At 55.0% G+C, this 15,708-nt stretch overlaps 1 protein-coding gene across 2 annotated transcripts; it reads right to left on the bottom strand.

Moving 5' to 3' along the window:
• Positions 1 to 4,663: 4,663 nt before the first annotated feature.
• DMBX1 (diencephalon/mesencephalon homeobox 1) lies at positions 4,664 to 9,635 on the bottom strand. 2 transcript variants are annotated; one of them, XM_037500436.1, is made up of 4 exons: positions 9,473 to 9,635; positions 6,454 to 6,632; positions 5,840 to 6,188; positions 4,664 to 5,118 (listed from the first exon to the last, which is right to left on the bottom strand). In XM_037500436.1, the coding sequence occupies exons 1-4, from the start codon at positions 9,624 to 9,626 to the stop codon at positions 4,664 to 4,666; spliced, it is 1,137 nt and encodes a 378-aa protein (XP_037356333.1). In that variant the 5' UTR covers positions 9,627 to 9,635. The 2 variants fall into 2 exon arrangements, with proteins under 2 accessions (XP_037356333.1, XP_054547376.1); XM_054691401.1 differs by having other exon boundaries at positions 6,454 to 6,649; positions 9,475 to 9,626.
• Between the last annotated feature and the right edge of the window lie 6,073 nt (positions 9,636 to 15,708).

The raw sequence follows: 15,708 nt of genomic DNA, 5'->3' as shown, positions 1-15,708 counted from the left end.
CTGATCACCCACCTCCCCAGAGGCTTCCCAGGCTCCTCCTCCACCCCGCCCCGGCCTCAGGCTTCAATCCAAGTTACTGGTTTCCCTGTCCATCCTCAGCCCCGGCACCCAGAGGGCACAGAGGCCTGCTCGGCAGCTCCCCTCCTGACACCCTTCTCTCCTGCTGAACACTGGGCTGACGGGGCTCTGTTCAAAAGTCTCCCTCCCCGCAGGCCTTTCTGTTCTCCCGGGCTGAGCTAGGGACCCCTGTCTGTCCGCCATTCGTTTCTGTTTTTTGAACCCCAGTCTCCCTGTGTTGTAGCTGCATCCTGAGCAGAGGCCACGTTCTCGTTCTCCTAACTTGCTTCTACGTCCCCAGCGCCCAGCACAGGGCCAGACACACAGCAGGTGCCCAGTGGACGCCCTGGCTCAAGGACAGTGTGGGCTGTGGGGCTGAGGTATGTAGGAGGCAGCTGTGGGGGAGCACTGGGGACTGGGGGCAGACATTTGATCCACAGGGCCCCAGGGAGGTGGGAAGGCTAGGCAAGGGGGTTGCTCCCCGCCCTAATCCTCAGTCCCACTGGGAGAGAGGAATGTGTCTCCTGGGGCCTGCAGCTACCAGGGAAGTGGGGAGGCAAGGGCCCTCCCCAGCCCCTGCAGCCTGAGGTACTGCCCCTGGGAAGCCCAGCTGCACAGTCCTCCCTCAAGCCTCCCAGGCTCTCCCCCCACCCAGGAAACCCCCAGGGGGTCCTCACCCACCCCATCCTCAGCCCTAGGCTCTAACCACCCCTTCTGGCTCCCTGGCCCCAGTGCAGGCACTCTGAACCCCAGGGAAAGGAGGTGCAGCCAAAGGCTGAGCCTGAGCAAGGGAGATCGCCTGTCATCTTTTTCTGGAAATGCAGCAGGAGGAACCCAGATTTTATAGCAAGCAATTTGTTGTGTGCTTTTTCTGCATTTGATGCCTTCATCTCCCGCTCCCTCCTGCTCACGCACCAGTGCACGCACACGTCTGGATTGGTGGCGCAGCGCTCACATGCACCTGCAGATACGCAGGTGACAACCTCAGCTGAGCTGAGGGGCCCGCGTAAATCTTGACCCATCCTGCCTCCCCGAGCAGGAACACTTTCTTCTTCCTCTGCTTGCTCATCTCTGAGGACAGAGAGCTCACTCCCTCCTGTGGTCACCCAGCCTGGAGAGCAGCTTTAGGTCCAGCCAGCCACTCCCCTTGGCCTCCGCTTGCTTGCTGTTTCCCACAGAACCCTGGGCCCACCCTGTCTGACAGAACCATCCCCCCAGGCTACCTGAATACCCCATGTGCTGGGTGAGGCTCTAGCAGTAGAGGTAAGTGGGTCCTCCATTTCCTGGTCCTTCTGCCCCCTAAGCTCCCCCAGAGGAGCAGAGCAGCCGGCTCTGTAGGGCTGTGGAGGAGCAGAGGCTGGTGCAGGAGTGGCCAGAGGTGAGGCTGCCTCCCCGCCCTGCTTCCTGCGCTGGCTGTCCTGGAGCCCCTGCCCGCTCACCCCACTGCAGGTGCCTCCTGAATGAACCTGGACGAAGGCCGTGCTGCCAGATTCTCTTTTATTAGTCAAGTAGGACAAGGAACAGGTCACAACGTCACAGAAAGTCAAACAGACAGATACACAGGACAGAGTGTCATGCTGCACTACACAGGGGGCGCGGGGGAGAAGTGGGGGGCTTGAGTCTTGTTTTTTCAACTAACAGAATAAATAAATACGGTACACAGTGTTTTTGCCATGGGCTGGCACGACCTCTAAGCACAAGTGGTCACAAAACAGCTGGTTTGGAAAGCAGTGTATACAGGCCACCGGCCAGTGGTGGGGGCAGAGGGCCTGACTATGCTCTGGGGAAGTGAGGAAGCAGGGAGTGGAGACCTCAAATAAGAGGACAAGGTGAGGAATGAGGCTTTCCTGGAAGGGACAGTCAGAGCCTTGACTCTTAGACCTTAAGGCTAATAAGCCTGGGAGGGTTTCAGCTACAGTCTCAGGTGCAGAAGTCACCCCAGAGACCCAGACCCCCGCCCCGCTCCTGGGGAAGATGCCTGGTGTCACCTACAAATACATGCCCCTCTTGCTCTCGAGCACTTGTAGTAACTGAGGCTGGTCCCCAAACTAGGCTGAGATCTGCCTCCGAGCAGGACCACGCACACGTCCCCTGCCTTCCCTGGGCTTGTGGAATGGGCTCAGTTGGATGAGGAAGTGTGGACAAAGATCCGAGGGAGACTGGTTTGAGCCCAAGGTGGCATGGCTCTGCCAGGACTCAGGAGCACACCCCTTTTGGAGGTCGGGGAGCCTTCCTGGAGGAAGTGGTGATGTCTAGCCCTGTTGAATTCCAAGACAAGCGGCACACATTTGCATCCAGGGACAGGCAAAAAGCTTCAGTCCCCATGCCCAGTCAAGACATTTTTGTCTTAAAACAAACCTTCCTGGAGCTGATTCTAGACGAAAACCAAAAATCCCTTCTGTCTCCTAGAGTCTCGGCACCCTCCCGACCTCATGCCTGTCTTCCTTCTTCTGATGCTCCAATGGCTGCAGATTCACCTTCCAAATGCCAGATTCCAGATCCTGGCTTCACTGATCTCCTGTTGAGAAACCCTGACTGACTGTCTTGGGTATGTGCCACATGGGGGTGAGGCCTGTAATGCAGGTTCAGAGGCCACAGCCCACCTGTCATGAAGCCAACCACCCTTCCCCACTGTCCACTTCGTCTCCTTCCATTGCTTTGTTCACCCAGCTTTCCTGACCCGGGCTACCAGCCCCCACACTTTTTTCCTGTCCAAAGCATTTTCCATCTGCCCCAGCCAGACGGAACCCCAAGGATGACGGGCAGGGACTGTTGCACAAGCAATTCTACTGAGGCACCAACAGACACACACCGCACCCCACCCCCGCCACAGGCATCTTCAAGCCTTAGGAATCCAGCCTGCAAGTGCTGTGTCTCTCTGCGGTGGGTGGAGGGGGCGCGGTGAGCCCCAAGGGGACAGGGATCACAGCCGTCCCCCTGCCCTGCCCTGAGCCCCGGAGCTGTGGGAAGGAGGTGGTGTGACCAGAGGCTGGCACTGGAACTCAAGAAAAGCAGGATCAAACCCAAATTGTCTCCACGAGAAGGGACCCAGCAAATGTACTGGAAATCTGGGGCTCCAGAGACAGCGGCCTCCCTGTCCTCTGCAGAGGCCGGAGCAACATCCCTTCCTCCACGGCAGGGCAACTAGCAACCGCGGCCCTGCAAGACTGTGCTCCCAGACTTGCGGGTGTAGAGCTGACGGCGGTCGCTGGCCAGCTAATCCAAATGCTAGGAGAGGCCTAGAGAGGCCGCAGACTGGTCCAAGGTCCCAGGGCTTTAACAGGGAGCTGGCTGAGCTGAGTTCCAAGCCATACGCAGGAACGCTCCTTCCCGGGCCATGACCAGCTGGACAGAAGCCCAGCAGAAGCCTGAGACCACACACCACTGTGTCGTTTGCAGTCTCTGTGATTAGGAGCTGGCGGCCAGCCCGCCTGCCTGCTCAGTGCACCCCTGCCATGGCCACCGACTGCTGAAATGGGAGGCTGCTGTGGGAGAGGGAGACCCGCCATTGCTCTGAAAACACCGCTCTCTGGGAGCACCCTCCAGCCAGGGGCGCCTCTCCAGGGGGTCGAGAGCCCTGGGGCCCATCCTGGGTGAACAGGGCAGCCGACCTCTGTCCTAGAGGCTCACAGGCAGGGATGCCATCTTACTGCCCACTCCAGCCAGACTCCTGCCTCCACTCCCTGCTCCCCAATCCTGAGAACTGGGGTCTTGAAGCTGAGTAAAGAGGAGAGAATGCAACTCCCGGCCCCTTCTAGACGGCAGGCCCCAGGGAGATAGTTATGGGGCCGATGCCACCTCCTGCCTGCAGCTCCGTGACCACAGGGCCTCTGGCTGGGGCCTTGGCACCTCTGTCGGAGACAGAAAGGAAGATTTCCTAGAAAGCGTAAGAATAGGGAAACAGAGGCCGGCGGGGAGGGGAAAAGCAGAGGGAGAGGAAGAGGAAGAAGCAAAATTACTAAAACTGAAACCCGCATCCCTCAACAAGACCTAGCTCGGGAACTGACAACACCAACACAGTCAGCACCGAAGAGAGCAACCAGGAGCAGGGGAAAGAACCGTGATGGGGCAGGAAGCAGCTGGGGAGAGAGGGAGAGGGAAGCAGCAGAGGCAGGGAGAGGAGGTCAAGGAGGAGGAAAGGGGAGAGCCAAGGGGCTGAGAAGGGAAGCTGTCCATGGAGGCAGGGGTGGCAGTGAGGAGATGAGCAGGACAGGGGCCTGGGGCAGGCAGGGCCTGAAAATATAGCTTTATATATTTATATTTATAATCTCACATTCCACACATCAACTTACTAGGGGGTGAAGGGGGAGGGAGGCGGAGGGAAGGGAAGAGGCAACACTGAGGTAGGGGCTAGCAGCGAGAGCCTCTCATGGCCCCCCGCCTCTCACCTCCTCCCCATGAGGCCTCTACAGGATCCAAGCAGGGCCATGCAGAGGGTGTGTGGGTGTGGGCTCCAGCTGGGGCCGGGGCTCTGGGGAGGGGGCCAGGGAGAGGACGCCAAGCCCCAGGGTCCCTGGGCTCATAGAGGTAACTCCTTGAGAGCCATTTGGGGATAACCATAGGGCTGGGGGGCACCTGCTCCCCTGGCCTGGTCAGAGGCCAGCAGTCAGTTGGGCAGCGTATCAAGTCCCAGGGAGGCCGCATGCTGCTTGGCCCGGAGCCGCAGGTTCTCGATGCTCGTGGTTTTACTGTTCAGGGCAGCCGAGGCAGGTGCCAGGCCAGCCGGGGGTGCGGGCAGCAGTGGGGACCCCCACACGCCCTGGTGGGCAGCAGCAGCTGCAGACAGGGACTGGTAGTAGGACTGGCAGTGCAGTGAGCCCAGGGGGGCCATGTTGACCCCCAGGTAGGGCACTGCAGCAGCGGCAGCTGCGGCAGCAGCAGGGGCCGGGCCCCCCACCTCGAAGGATGAATAGTGCACCAGGTTGTTGGTGGCTGCCATGTGCTGGCGGAACTGCTCCTGCAGGCGGAAGAGGCTCAGCGGGGATGAGGAGTAGGAGTGGGAGGGGCCCAGGAGGCCGCCCCCGGGGGCTGCAGGAGCTAGAGCCAGGCTGCCTGGGGAATCTGCAAGCAGAGAACCAAGAACTCAAGACCAGGGCGTCTGTCTGCATCTGTCTGCCTCCCTCAGCCTTCCCACCCCTCGGCGCTGCAGACAAGACAGGCTTTGACTAACATCAGGCCCACCTGTCTCACTCAGAGAGCCCCAGCAGCACCGGTCATAGTCATGGGAGGCGAGGACCCAGGCTTCCTGGGGGAGCCCAAGGGCCCTGAAAGGCCCTCAAGTCTGACTTCTTGGGGAGACTCCTTTCCTTTTCAAGGGCCTCACCTTCCCCTCTCCTGCCTGTGGCTCTCATTCCCCTCCAGCTCTCAGCTCACAGCCCGTGCCCTCCCTGCCCGGGTCCAGAGTTTGCATCTGAGATCCCCTTCACGCCAGATCCCCTTTCCTTCAAGATAGGACCCCAAGTCTCCGCTGATGCGGCACCCAGTATGTCTGTAAACATACCGGAATATTTCCATAATGGCTGATGAATGATTTCTGCCCTGAACTCCCTGAGAACCCCTCCCCCGCCACCCAGCCTCTCCCCCAGAACGTTCTAGATTCCCAGAGTTAGTAACCAAAGGGGCAACATCTGGCACAGGCCTGCTATGGCCGAATCCCTTCTAATGGGCCCGAGTGCCATGTGTGAAAGGCTTACGACTCCCTCATATACCCAGTCCCCGTCGGTGGCCCTGGCTCCCGTCCCAGGCTGGGTCCCTGCCCACCCTAGCATCTCCCAAGTCTCACCTGCCTTGGGGCTGCCTCTCTTGCAGCCCATTCCCTTGCTCTCAGCCCCAGGACTCTTCTCAGTTTTGGGATCCTCGGCCCCTGCCCGGGGGTCCTCCTCCCGATCAGGCTGGTCCTCTGGGGCTGACTCACTGGCCGACTGCTCAGACAGGCTCAGGTGAAGCTCAGCAGGAGGGTCACCATTGGGCAGGCTGGGGGGCTGGTCAGTCTCCAGTGGGGTGTCTGAGATTGGGGCCTCGGTCTTGCCTTCCCCATGGGAGCCCTCGGCCTCCTTCTGCTTCTGGAGCTGCTCTTTCTGCAGGCTGCGCTGCTTCTTCCGGAACTTGGCCCGACGGTTCTTGAACCACACCTGGGGGTATCGAGAGGAGCAGCAGGAGGTGGGAAGGAAAGAAGAGGAATTGGTGTCGGGCAGGGTGCTCTGGGAAGGGATATGCAAGAGGACATGGCCCGCCCCTAGGAAACACACACTCGACCCCTTCCAAAAGCCCCTCCTCTCACTGCTGGCATCTGTGGAGACACCAGCTGCACTCTGCTGGGGAGGAAAGCAGCGTGGCCCCCATCCTGCTGCTGGGCTGTGCTTGTCTGCAAGGTCTATTGGAGGAGCTGCCCCCTACCTGCACCCGGGCCTCAGGCAGGTTGGTACACATGGCCAGCCTCTCACGCATCACCACATCCGGATAGTGAGTCTTCTGGAAGGTCTTTTCCAGGGCCTCCAATTGCTGAGCCGTAAACGCGGTGCGGCTGCGACGCTGTTTGCGGTGCTGGGAGCCATAGCGGGCCTCCAAGATGATGTCTTGAAATGTACAGCCGTTGGAGGACAAGCAGAGGGGGCCCATTTAATTATGGGAACTCACTTTTGTATCGTACCCTGCTCTGACCCACTCCAGACACCTAGGCTCCTGCCAGAACTGAACTCTGGCCTTTTCCCTTAAAAATCACCCAACCCTTGTCCACATGACTGAGTTTTCAAGATTGCACCACCCCCTTACTCGCTGTCAGTCCTCCAGAAGTCTAACGCATCTCCATGCACCACTGTGAGGAATGTGACTCAAGGGGCTCTTCTTATTTGGCTCGGGGATGGGTGGAGAGGTGAGTAGACATTGCCCTAAGAGCCTCAAAGTCCTAGGACACCATGAGGATAATATTCTGAGACTGCATGAGGCCAGGACTCTATAAAGCCATGTCACAAAGGTTCTAATATCCTCCAACCCTTCGCATCTGGATACCAACAGAATACTGGCCTCTGAGCACAAGAAGCCAGGCCCTGAGCTGGTCCTTATCTGCAGCTCTACTTAGGAGAGGCCTGCTGGGCAGACAGCATCCACTGGCACTTGGTTCTCTGTCCTTTCGGTACGAATCTCACCATCCCAGCTGGCCTATGAGTCCTTGGTGGCAGGACCTGCGGCGCCTGCTCTTATGTCTCCTCAACAGAAAGCCTGGCTCTGGCAGGGCCCTCAGAGCACAGGAGAGACTTGGTGCATCCAGTCTTAACTCTTCTGGATGTTTCCTCTAGGAGAGAAGGACAGAAACCAGGTTCTAACCACCAGGGCTCAGTGGGGAGACAGGCTGATGGCAGGATCCCATCCCATGATGGCAACACGGAAACCACCCAAGACCGATGTCTGCACAGGGCTGGTGTCTAGCCTCCAGCCCTTTTACTTGACCCATCCCTGGAGGATGGACCCTCTCCCCACTGCCTGCCATCACCCTGAAGTGGATCCTGAGCTGTCGCCCCATCAGCCCCTGCACAAGGCTCCCTGCGCTCCAAGGGTGGGGGAGTAATCCACACACTTCAAATGTGGAAGAAGGTGGAAACTGGTGTCTAGGAAGCCACAGACTTTGGTCTGCTCCTCCTTCTGTTTAAAGAGGAAACCCTGAGTCCCTCATAAACCAGGGCTAATTCTAGCCCAGACTGAGCTTATGCTGGTCACCCTGGGGCAGGGGAAGGAATAGGGACCCCCTCAGTCAGCTGACCCCTGTTTGGGGGAGCAACTGCTCAGTATCCTGATGCTGGCTCCAGGGACTACAAGGATGGTGGTCACAGCTGTTTGTACCATCAGCAAGACCTGCTGCTGGAAGGCCATGCCTCCACACTGAGGTCTGTCTGGAGCCCATGACCCTCCTCCTCAAGGATTAGAGAACTGGGGGGGAGGGAAGCTGTGGAAGCTATCACAGTTCCTCTGCAGAGGTGAGACTCTCTCCCTGACTCCTCCTCTCTGGGTCCTGGAACACGATGTCACCACCAAGGCTGGGCAGAGGGAATTCACACCAAACCAGGGAAAAGCCAGAACAGCCAAAGCCAGAACAGGACTGCACCACACTCCCTCAAGGGAGACAGATGTCCCCATGATGATCTACAGCCAGTGTCCAATGGCTCCGTTTTACCCACTGAGCCCTGCCCAGAGGCCTGGCAATGTCTAAAGGAATGGGGGTGGCTGACCCACCTCCCTGGCAAGTCAGCACCACTACCCAGGCAGGGTCCTCATTTCCCATCCCAAATTGTGCCTTAGCTCATGCTGTCCCCCTTCTTGCTATGTCTTTTAAGGTCTGGCCCCCCACCAGGGCCTCCAGGAAGCTCTCCTGACTATGCTGCTCTGAGCTGCCCATTTGGCCAGTCATATTCTCCCTGCCATGCCCTCTGATATGTCTGTGGCACCTGGTCTACCTGGGGATTCCATGGAGTCCTCTGAGGAACACCTGGCACCAGGCTGGGCCCACATGAGCTCTCCAGCTGCTCAAGGTTTGGCCTGGGGCAGGATGGGAGAGGTGGCATGATCTCCCAGGAAATCACACTCCCCAATGTTAAATCCTTGCCGTGCACACTGAGAGGCTGTCAGGAAGGCTGTTGAACCAGGAGAGGGAGCCAGGCTGCAGCTCCCTCATGGGACTTGGAGCACCTGCCAGTCTCTGCTGAATCCTTTGCATGTTATCTCAGATAATTCCCAGCCATCCTATGCAATGGCCCTGGCCCTGTCCCATTTATAAAGAGGGAAACTAAGGCTCAGAGAAGAGAGGTGAGTAGGCAGGCCCTCGAGTTTATGACTTCTAAGCCCATATTTTGAGCTACATGTCACAGTCTAATCCACCCCCCACCCCCATCTGGATTTAACCTTTCTGGGCCTGTTTCCTTGCTCATGAAATGAAGGTAGTAACCTTCCCAATAACGGAGTTGAACAGCTGATGCACATGGAGAGAGAGCCTCACACAGTGCCTGGCACACAATTGGCCATCAAAACGCATGAGCTGTTGTTATTCATATGACTCCCGGTACCTGAAATAGCCTTGTTAGGCATGACAGCCCTCTTCGAGCTATAATACTCTGAGTTAATCTCTTCCCTTCCTACCTCAATTTCATCTGTGAGGTCAGCTAATGAATCCCCCCTCACAGGGTTGTTTTGGGGACGGGAAGGCACAGGGCCGCCTCCAATGCCCTGCACGGTACTGGTAGGACCGCCACGCATTTTGAATTGACATCTTCCTGTGTCTAAGTGATCCAGGTCTTTCTGCGCCTCCCAGAGAAAACTTGCCCCGTGTCCTCCGCCCCTTCATCTTTCAAAGTCTCCTCCCCAGACCTCTCCTCCACTCCCATTCCCCACAGTCCTGTCCACGAGGTCCCCGGCTCCACGCCCTTACCAGCCAGGCGCTCAGCCAGCGTAAGAGCATGCACCGAGGGCCGGTAGTCAGGGGCGTGCTGGGCCTGCTGGGCCGCCTGCTGGTGCAGGTTGTACATGGCACTGAGCGAGTTCATGGCGTGCAGAGAGTAGCCGTTCACCCCGTAGTGCTGCATCGCGGCATGCGCCTGCAGACAGGGAAGAAGGAGAGGGGACATGAGGCGAGGGGCACCCTCTACCCTGGGGAGACACCTTCCTCAGCCCAGTCCTTGGACGCCAACCTCACCCCCAAGAATGTCTGCCTCCCCATCAGAATGTGGCCTGTGTTACCCACGGCTAAGAGTGAGGGCTCCTGCCTAATTTATCCATTCACCCACTCACTCACGAGCCACTCAGTAGGAACTGTAGAGGGCTTGATTCTTGGGGCTCTCAAATTAGACGATGAGGGCTGGCATCTTAACCCTGCCTTCTAGGAGCTTTGTGGCTCTGGGCAAGCCATTGCACTTGTCTGACTCTGTTTCTCCATTTGCAAAATGGGATTTATAATAATATGTATCTCATGGGACTGTTGCAAGAATTAAGAGACACCTTTACAATAGAGCTGGCACACAGCATGTGCTCAAAAATACTAGTCATTGGGGCCTCCCCGGTGGCGCAGCGGTTAAGCACTGGGCCGCAAACCTGCCCGCAGCCTCTGCAGCGCTGGTTCGATCCCCGGCCGCCGGCGAGGGTCCCACATGGCGCGACAGACCTCTCCTGTCTCACTGGCTGCTCCCCTCAGCAGTGTACTTCCTCAGTCTGCCTGCTCTGCTCCCCGCTCTGGCTCTGGTGAATTCTCTCACCCTCCCACGCTTCTGACTGTACCCAGTGCTTGTATAAATAAATAAATAAATCTTTAAAAAAATATACTAGTCATTGTCCTGTTCATGAGTGCTATGGTGACAGGAGATCATGGGGACTACAAACAAGGGGAGAAATCAAATATTGTGCAAAAATGAACAACATAAGAAAATTTAAAAATAAAATAAATTTTAAAAAATTTTAATATATTAGTCATTGTGCATTATCAGTATTTGTGGCTCTAAGCACCTCTTCATTTCACCCAGGTGCTTGCATTTGTACATTCATCGATTTACCCTCACGAATACCCCCGTGGGGTCCAGTCCAGAGCAGGACTGAGGACTCCGAGGCATTCATGCTGATGAGATCGCGAACTAAAACCCTAACGTGCTGCACAGACGTGAGAACCCGACGATGACTGTTACAAATTTGCTGCCGTTACCGTCTTCTAGTCTTACATTCCCCAAAGCAAGCAGGCCGAGAGCAGCGAGCCCCGTCTACAGATGAGCGTGCCAAGGCGAAAGGAGGAGCAGTGACATGCTGGGGCAGCACAGCCAAGCCACGACCTGCCCGTCCCCACGTGCTCATTCCTTGGGGGCCACTTCATCAGAGAGCACCTTCCTCCTGCCGAGAGGGCTCCGCTCAGCCAGGCTGCCAAAGCCCCATCCGCCCGCGTCTCCCCAGACACGCTCAGTCCCGGTCTGAGCACCAACCTTGGACTGCATGAGTCCAAGATACCATTTTTGGAACGTGATTCAATGTCTGTGGGCTCCCAAAGACACACAGTGTTGCCTACTTCTTAGCCGGGAGCGGGGTGGAGGAAGGCCACGGCAGGTCCATTTGACAAGAGGGAGAATGCGCCCAGGTGTCCCAGCTCCCACCCTCACTGAAACAGACACAAGCTCCACAGCATCCATACACACATGCGCACACACACACATGCACACACACACACACCCCCAGGCGAGCACACACAAGTTTCACAAACAGACACACACATGACGATACATTCCCAGTGAGGCATTCACAGAGGCAATCACATTCACCTACAGACTCAGCAGAATTCGCAAATCCAATGTCATTATTCCCAGTTCCTCACACAGACGTTCTCGCAGAATCCATCCATGCAGGAGATCTATCCACACACAAACATTACGGTCACTCACGTTCATATATAACACGTATTTGTTCCACGAATATTTATTAAGCACCAACTTACTGAGTAACAAAGTCCCTCCCTACGTAGAATTTACATCCCAGGGGACGAGGGCTATGTAACAACAAATAGATATACAGACCCGTGTCAGACAGGAATAAGTGCTCTGAAGAAAAAGAAGGCAGAGGTGGAGGAATACCAAGAGTAAAAAGGCAGATCGGGGGCCTCCCCGGTGGCGCAGCGGTTGAGCGCTGGGTTGCGAAGCTGCCTGCCACCTCTGCGGTGCCGGTTCGATCCCCGGCTGCTCCCCGGCCACCAGAGGAGGGTCCCACATGGCGCACAGACCTCTCCTGGCACCCGCTGCTCCCCTCAGCAGTGTACTTCGGTCCTCTGCCTGCTCTGCTCCCCGCTCTGGCTCTGGTGAATTCTCTCACCCTCCCGCACTTCTGACTGTACCCAGTGCTTGTATAAACAAAAAACAAACAAACAAACAAAATAAATAAATAAATAATGCCTCTATATTAAAAAAAAATAAATAAATAAAAATAAATAACATAAATAAATAAAAGAAAAGGCAGATCGCCTTAGACCATGTGGTCAGGAAAGGCCCACTGCTAAGGGAGGCCCTGGGAGAAGGCTTCCCCTGCAAAGGACCTGAGGCATGAACACACTTGGTATGTTGTGTTCAACGGCACGAAAGCCAGGGTCGCTGAAGCAGAGAAGGGGGGATGGGGGGGAAGGATGAGTTTGGAAGAGAAGAGGGGTCAGACCTTCATGGCCCATTGAAAGGAGCTTGAATTTTATGCTGAGTGTGATGGGAAGCTCCTGGAGGGTCTTGAACGGCGGTAGCATGATACAATTTGTGGTTAAAAGTTGACTTTGGCTGCTGTATCAAGAAGCAAAGCCGAGCGACCAGCCTTCTGCAAAGTCTGGGCCAGTGGCCAAGGTACCTCCCACCAGGGCGGTGAATGTGGAGGTGGTGAGACGAGGTGAGACGCAGGACCACTGAGGGTAGAGTTGACATGACCACTGATAGGTCAGTTATCAGAGGTGAAGAAAAGCAGGCAAATAAGCAAGATTCAAGGTTTTGGCCTGAGCAACGGAGTCAAGATGGGTCTTTTCCTGACTCCGGTGCACTGGGAACAAGTGGGAGGATGGGTTTTTGGGGACATGGCGGCTGTGAAATATGGATGGAACTTCCAAGGGAGAAGTTGCATTAGCAGTTGTATATGAATTGGGGCGTGAGGGGGGTTGGATTTAAAGATTTCTGAGTCAACACTCCCACATAACACCTGCCGACATCATTCACTCCCAGAAGTCCATTCTATGCACCACAACCACAACCCCAAAGGCAGAGACCTAAGGGAAAAGAAGATAGAGCAAATAGAGTTTCATCATCTGTGTATCAGAATCTATGATAAACTAAACTAAAAGACAGATCACAACCCCTGGAAAAACCTTACCATACATATGACGCAGCAAACTTGATTAAAATAAATAACACACATCAAAAAGAGGATCCACACTATATTAAGAGCCTTCACACAGAAACAAAATAATGGACACCTTAATAAGAGACAGGCCAACTAGAGGAAGAGACAACTTATTAAGGACAAAATACAAATAACCACTGTCATATGACAAAAATCTCAGCCTTCCTTGTAACCGAAGAAACAAAAATAGAGATGATTAGATATCATTTTTTCACCAGTTAGATCAGCAAATATTGGAATGTGAAGAATGACAACCTGGGGTTACCCAGGGCAGTGAGAAGTGGTCCTTCCCCTACCTTGCTGACGAAGGAGTCTTTACTCCCTGCATCAGAAGCCTTTAGAGAAAGCATCATCTGACTCAGTGATTCCATTTCCAAAAATGTAACCTTAAGTATGCAGAGAGATGTGTACAGAAATATTTATCACAGCTGTGCTTGTGACAGCCAACAACCGGAAACCTCACTGTCCATCGAGAGAGGATTAGTTCGGCAAATGAGGGGACGGCGTGCCCGCAATGGAAGACGGGTCACAGCTTAAAGTAATGACGTGTCTCTGCATGTGCTGATGCTCCCAATATATGGTTGAGTAGAAGAAATAGGTGTGCTTGATGAGAGGCCATTTTTGTAATGTATGTATAAATATGCATAGGGAAAAAAGGCTGAAAGGTTATATCTTGAAATGTTAACAGAGGTGATCTCTGGGAGATGGCAGATTGGATGACAGGCGACTCTCACATTTAGAGTTGTTCTTCCTTGCCTTTTTGGAGGGCAGGGGCGAGCAGGGTGATGTGTGCTTCCTTGGATGCGGGGGTGGAGGTAGGCTTCCCAAGAGCCACAAGCTCCAGGTGGGGAGGAGCGAAGAGTTTAGAAGTTATTTTACCCTTCTCCTCCCCCTCTCCCACCAAACTCAGGGGCTTTGTTGCTTTAAAACTCTCTGCTGTTAATGTGGTAAGTGGCATTTTAATTGCCTTAATTATTGCTGATCTCACCGTTTTTGATGCACGACATTCTTTATTAACTGGAGACAGGAGCGGGACCTCTCTCAGCTGACAAACAACTGCCTCAACCCACTGGCCCTCCGAAGTTCTCCAAGCCCTCCCCAGTCTGGCCTCTGTCCACCAGTGCAGCCCAGCGCCCTTCTCCTTCCAAGCACCCAGCAATACCAGATCACCCGCCACTTCTCACCTCCTTGCCTTTGCTCCCACTGGACCCTGCATCTGAAACACTCCCCCTTCCCCTTCACCTGACGTCCCTCCCTCTCCATCAAGGTCTAGAACAACTGACACCTCTAAAACGGGGCTGGCCCCAGCTACTCCTAAGAAGGCCTCTCTCCCCTTGCCAGGGTCCAGATCGGGTGCTTTCTAGCTAGTGACTGCCAGCCACCGCTACAAAGACAATAATAAGACCTACCACTTACTGAACACACTCACTGAGCCTGGTCAGAAGAATGTGATGACCCTTCTGCGTCCCCACTCCCACTGGACTGAACTCCTTGGGGCAGAAAGTGATTCTGGACTCCCTACCCCAGACCAAATCACGGGTCTGGCACAGAGCTCAGGAGATAAGAACTGGACAAGTGAATTAATAATAACTATTTGTTAAGTGTCTCGGGTACCTCTCCATCAACCCTCCTGCTGTCCTGAGGTAGGAGCTATCATCTTCCCCATCTAGGGATGTGGAAATGGAAGGTGAGAGAAACCCATTTGTTAAAGGCCACACAGCCAGGAAGTGGTGGAACAGGTTTCCACAAATGAGGGTCTCCCCAGCAGCTAGTGTTTCCTAACCCCAGACACAGGCTCTCACTCCAGGCTGTTCCAGTCCCTGATGTCCGCTGTTTCTTTTTTTAAAAAAAAAAAAAAAGATTTATTTATCTATGCATACAAGAGCTGGGGTGCAGGCCAGAGATTCCAGGGGGTGAGAGGATTCACCAGAGATGGAGTGGGGAGCAGAACAGACACACTGAAATACACTGCTGAGACAGGAGAGGTCTGCTGCCGCATGTGGGTAGCTCCCTGGCCAGGGATCAAACTCATGCTGCAAGGGCTGCGGATAGCTTCATAGTGCCAATGCTTAACCCGTTGCACCACCAGGGAGGCATTTCTGACTGAATCCAAGGCAGCAGGATGACAGCAAAGATGAAAGCACATCCCCACTCCCTCCCCCATGCATGCTGGTATGCACGTGTGTGTGTGTGTGTGTGTGTGTGCATGTGTGTGGTGAGGCTGTGTGGGAGCCTGACTCTTCCCAGCTGAGCTCCTCTCTCCCTGAATCTTCTGTTACTTCTCACACTCTTATCACTCCAGGTGGACATCAGCATCCCAGCTCTCCTGTGAGCCCACAGGGCAAGGGCCCTTGTCTGTGGTGTTTACCATCCAGCTGCACACATGTGACACCAACAATCGCATGTCTACCCCTCACTCCAGTATTCATGTGCAGCCACGGGTGTGCAGCCCCACGGCAGCCAGTCACAGCTGTGTGCGCATCTGTGTTTGTGTGGGTATCTGTGATTATTTGTATGTCTCTGTGGAGGTGCATGTCTGTGAGCCAGTGTGTGTGTGTGTGTGTGTGTGTGTGTGTGTGTGAGAGAGAGACAGAGAGAGAGAGACAGAGAGAGAGACAGAGAGAGAGAGACAGACAGACAGACCAGAGGAACACATGGTACCCTCAGAAATTATATGGTCCTGAACAGGTTTTGAGAAAGAACAAGAGGGAAATACAAAGAGAAAGAAAGGGTGGGGCAAGAACTGAGTAATGCAGAGATAGAAAAACA

Source organism: Talpa occidentalis, unplaced genomic scaffold (assembly GCF_014898055.3).
Source record: "Talpa occidentalis isolate TD23 unplaced genomic scaffold, MPIMG_talOcc4v2.1 talOcc4.9, whole genome shotgun sequence".
Classification (NCBI taxonomy): domain Eukaryota; kingdom Metazoa; phylum Chordata; class Mammalia; order Eulipotyphla; family Talpidae; genus Talpa; species Talpa occidentalis.
This window is presented reverse-complemented; position numbering and strand designations above follow the sequence as displayed.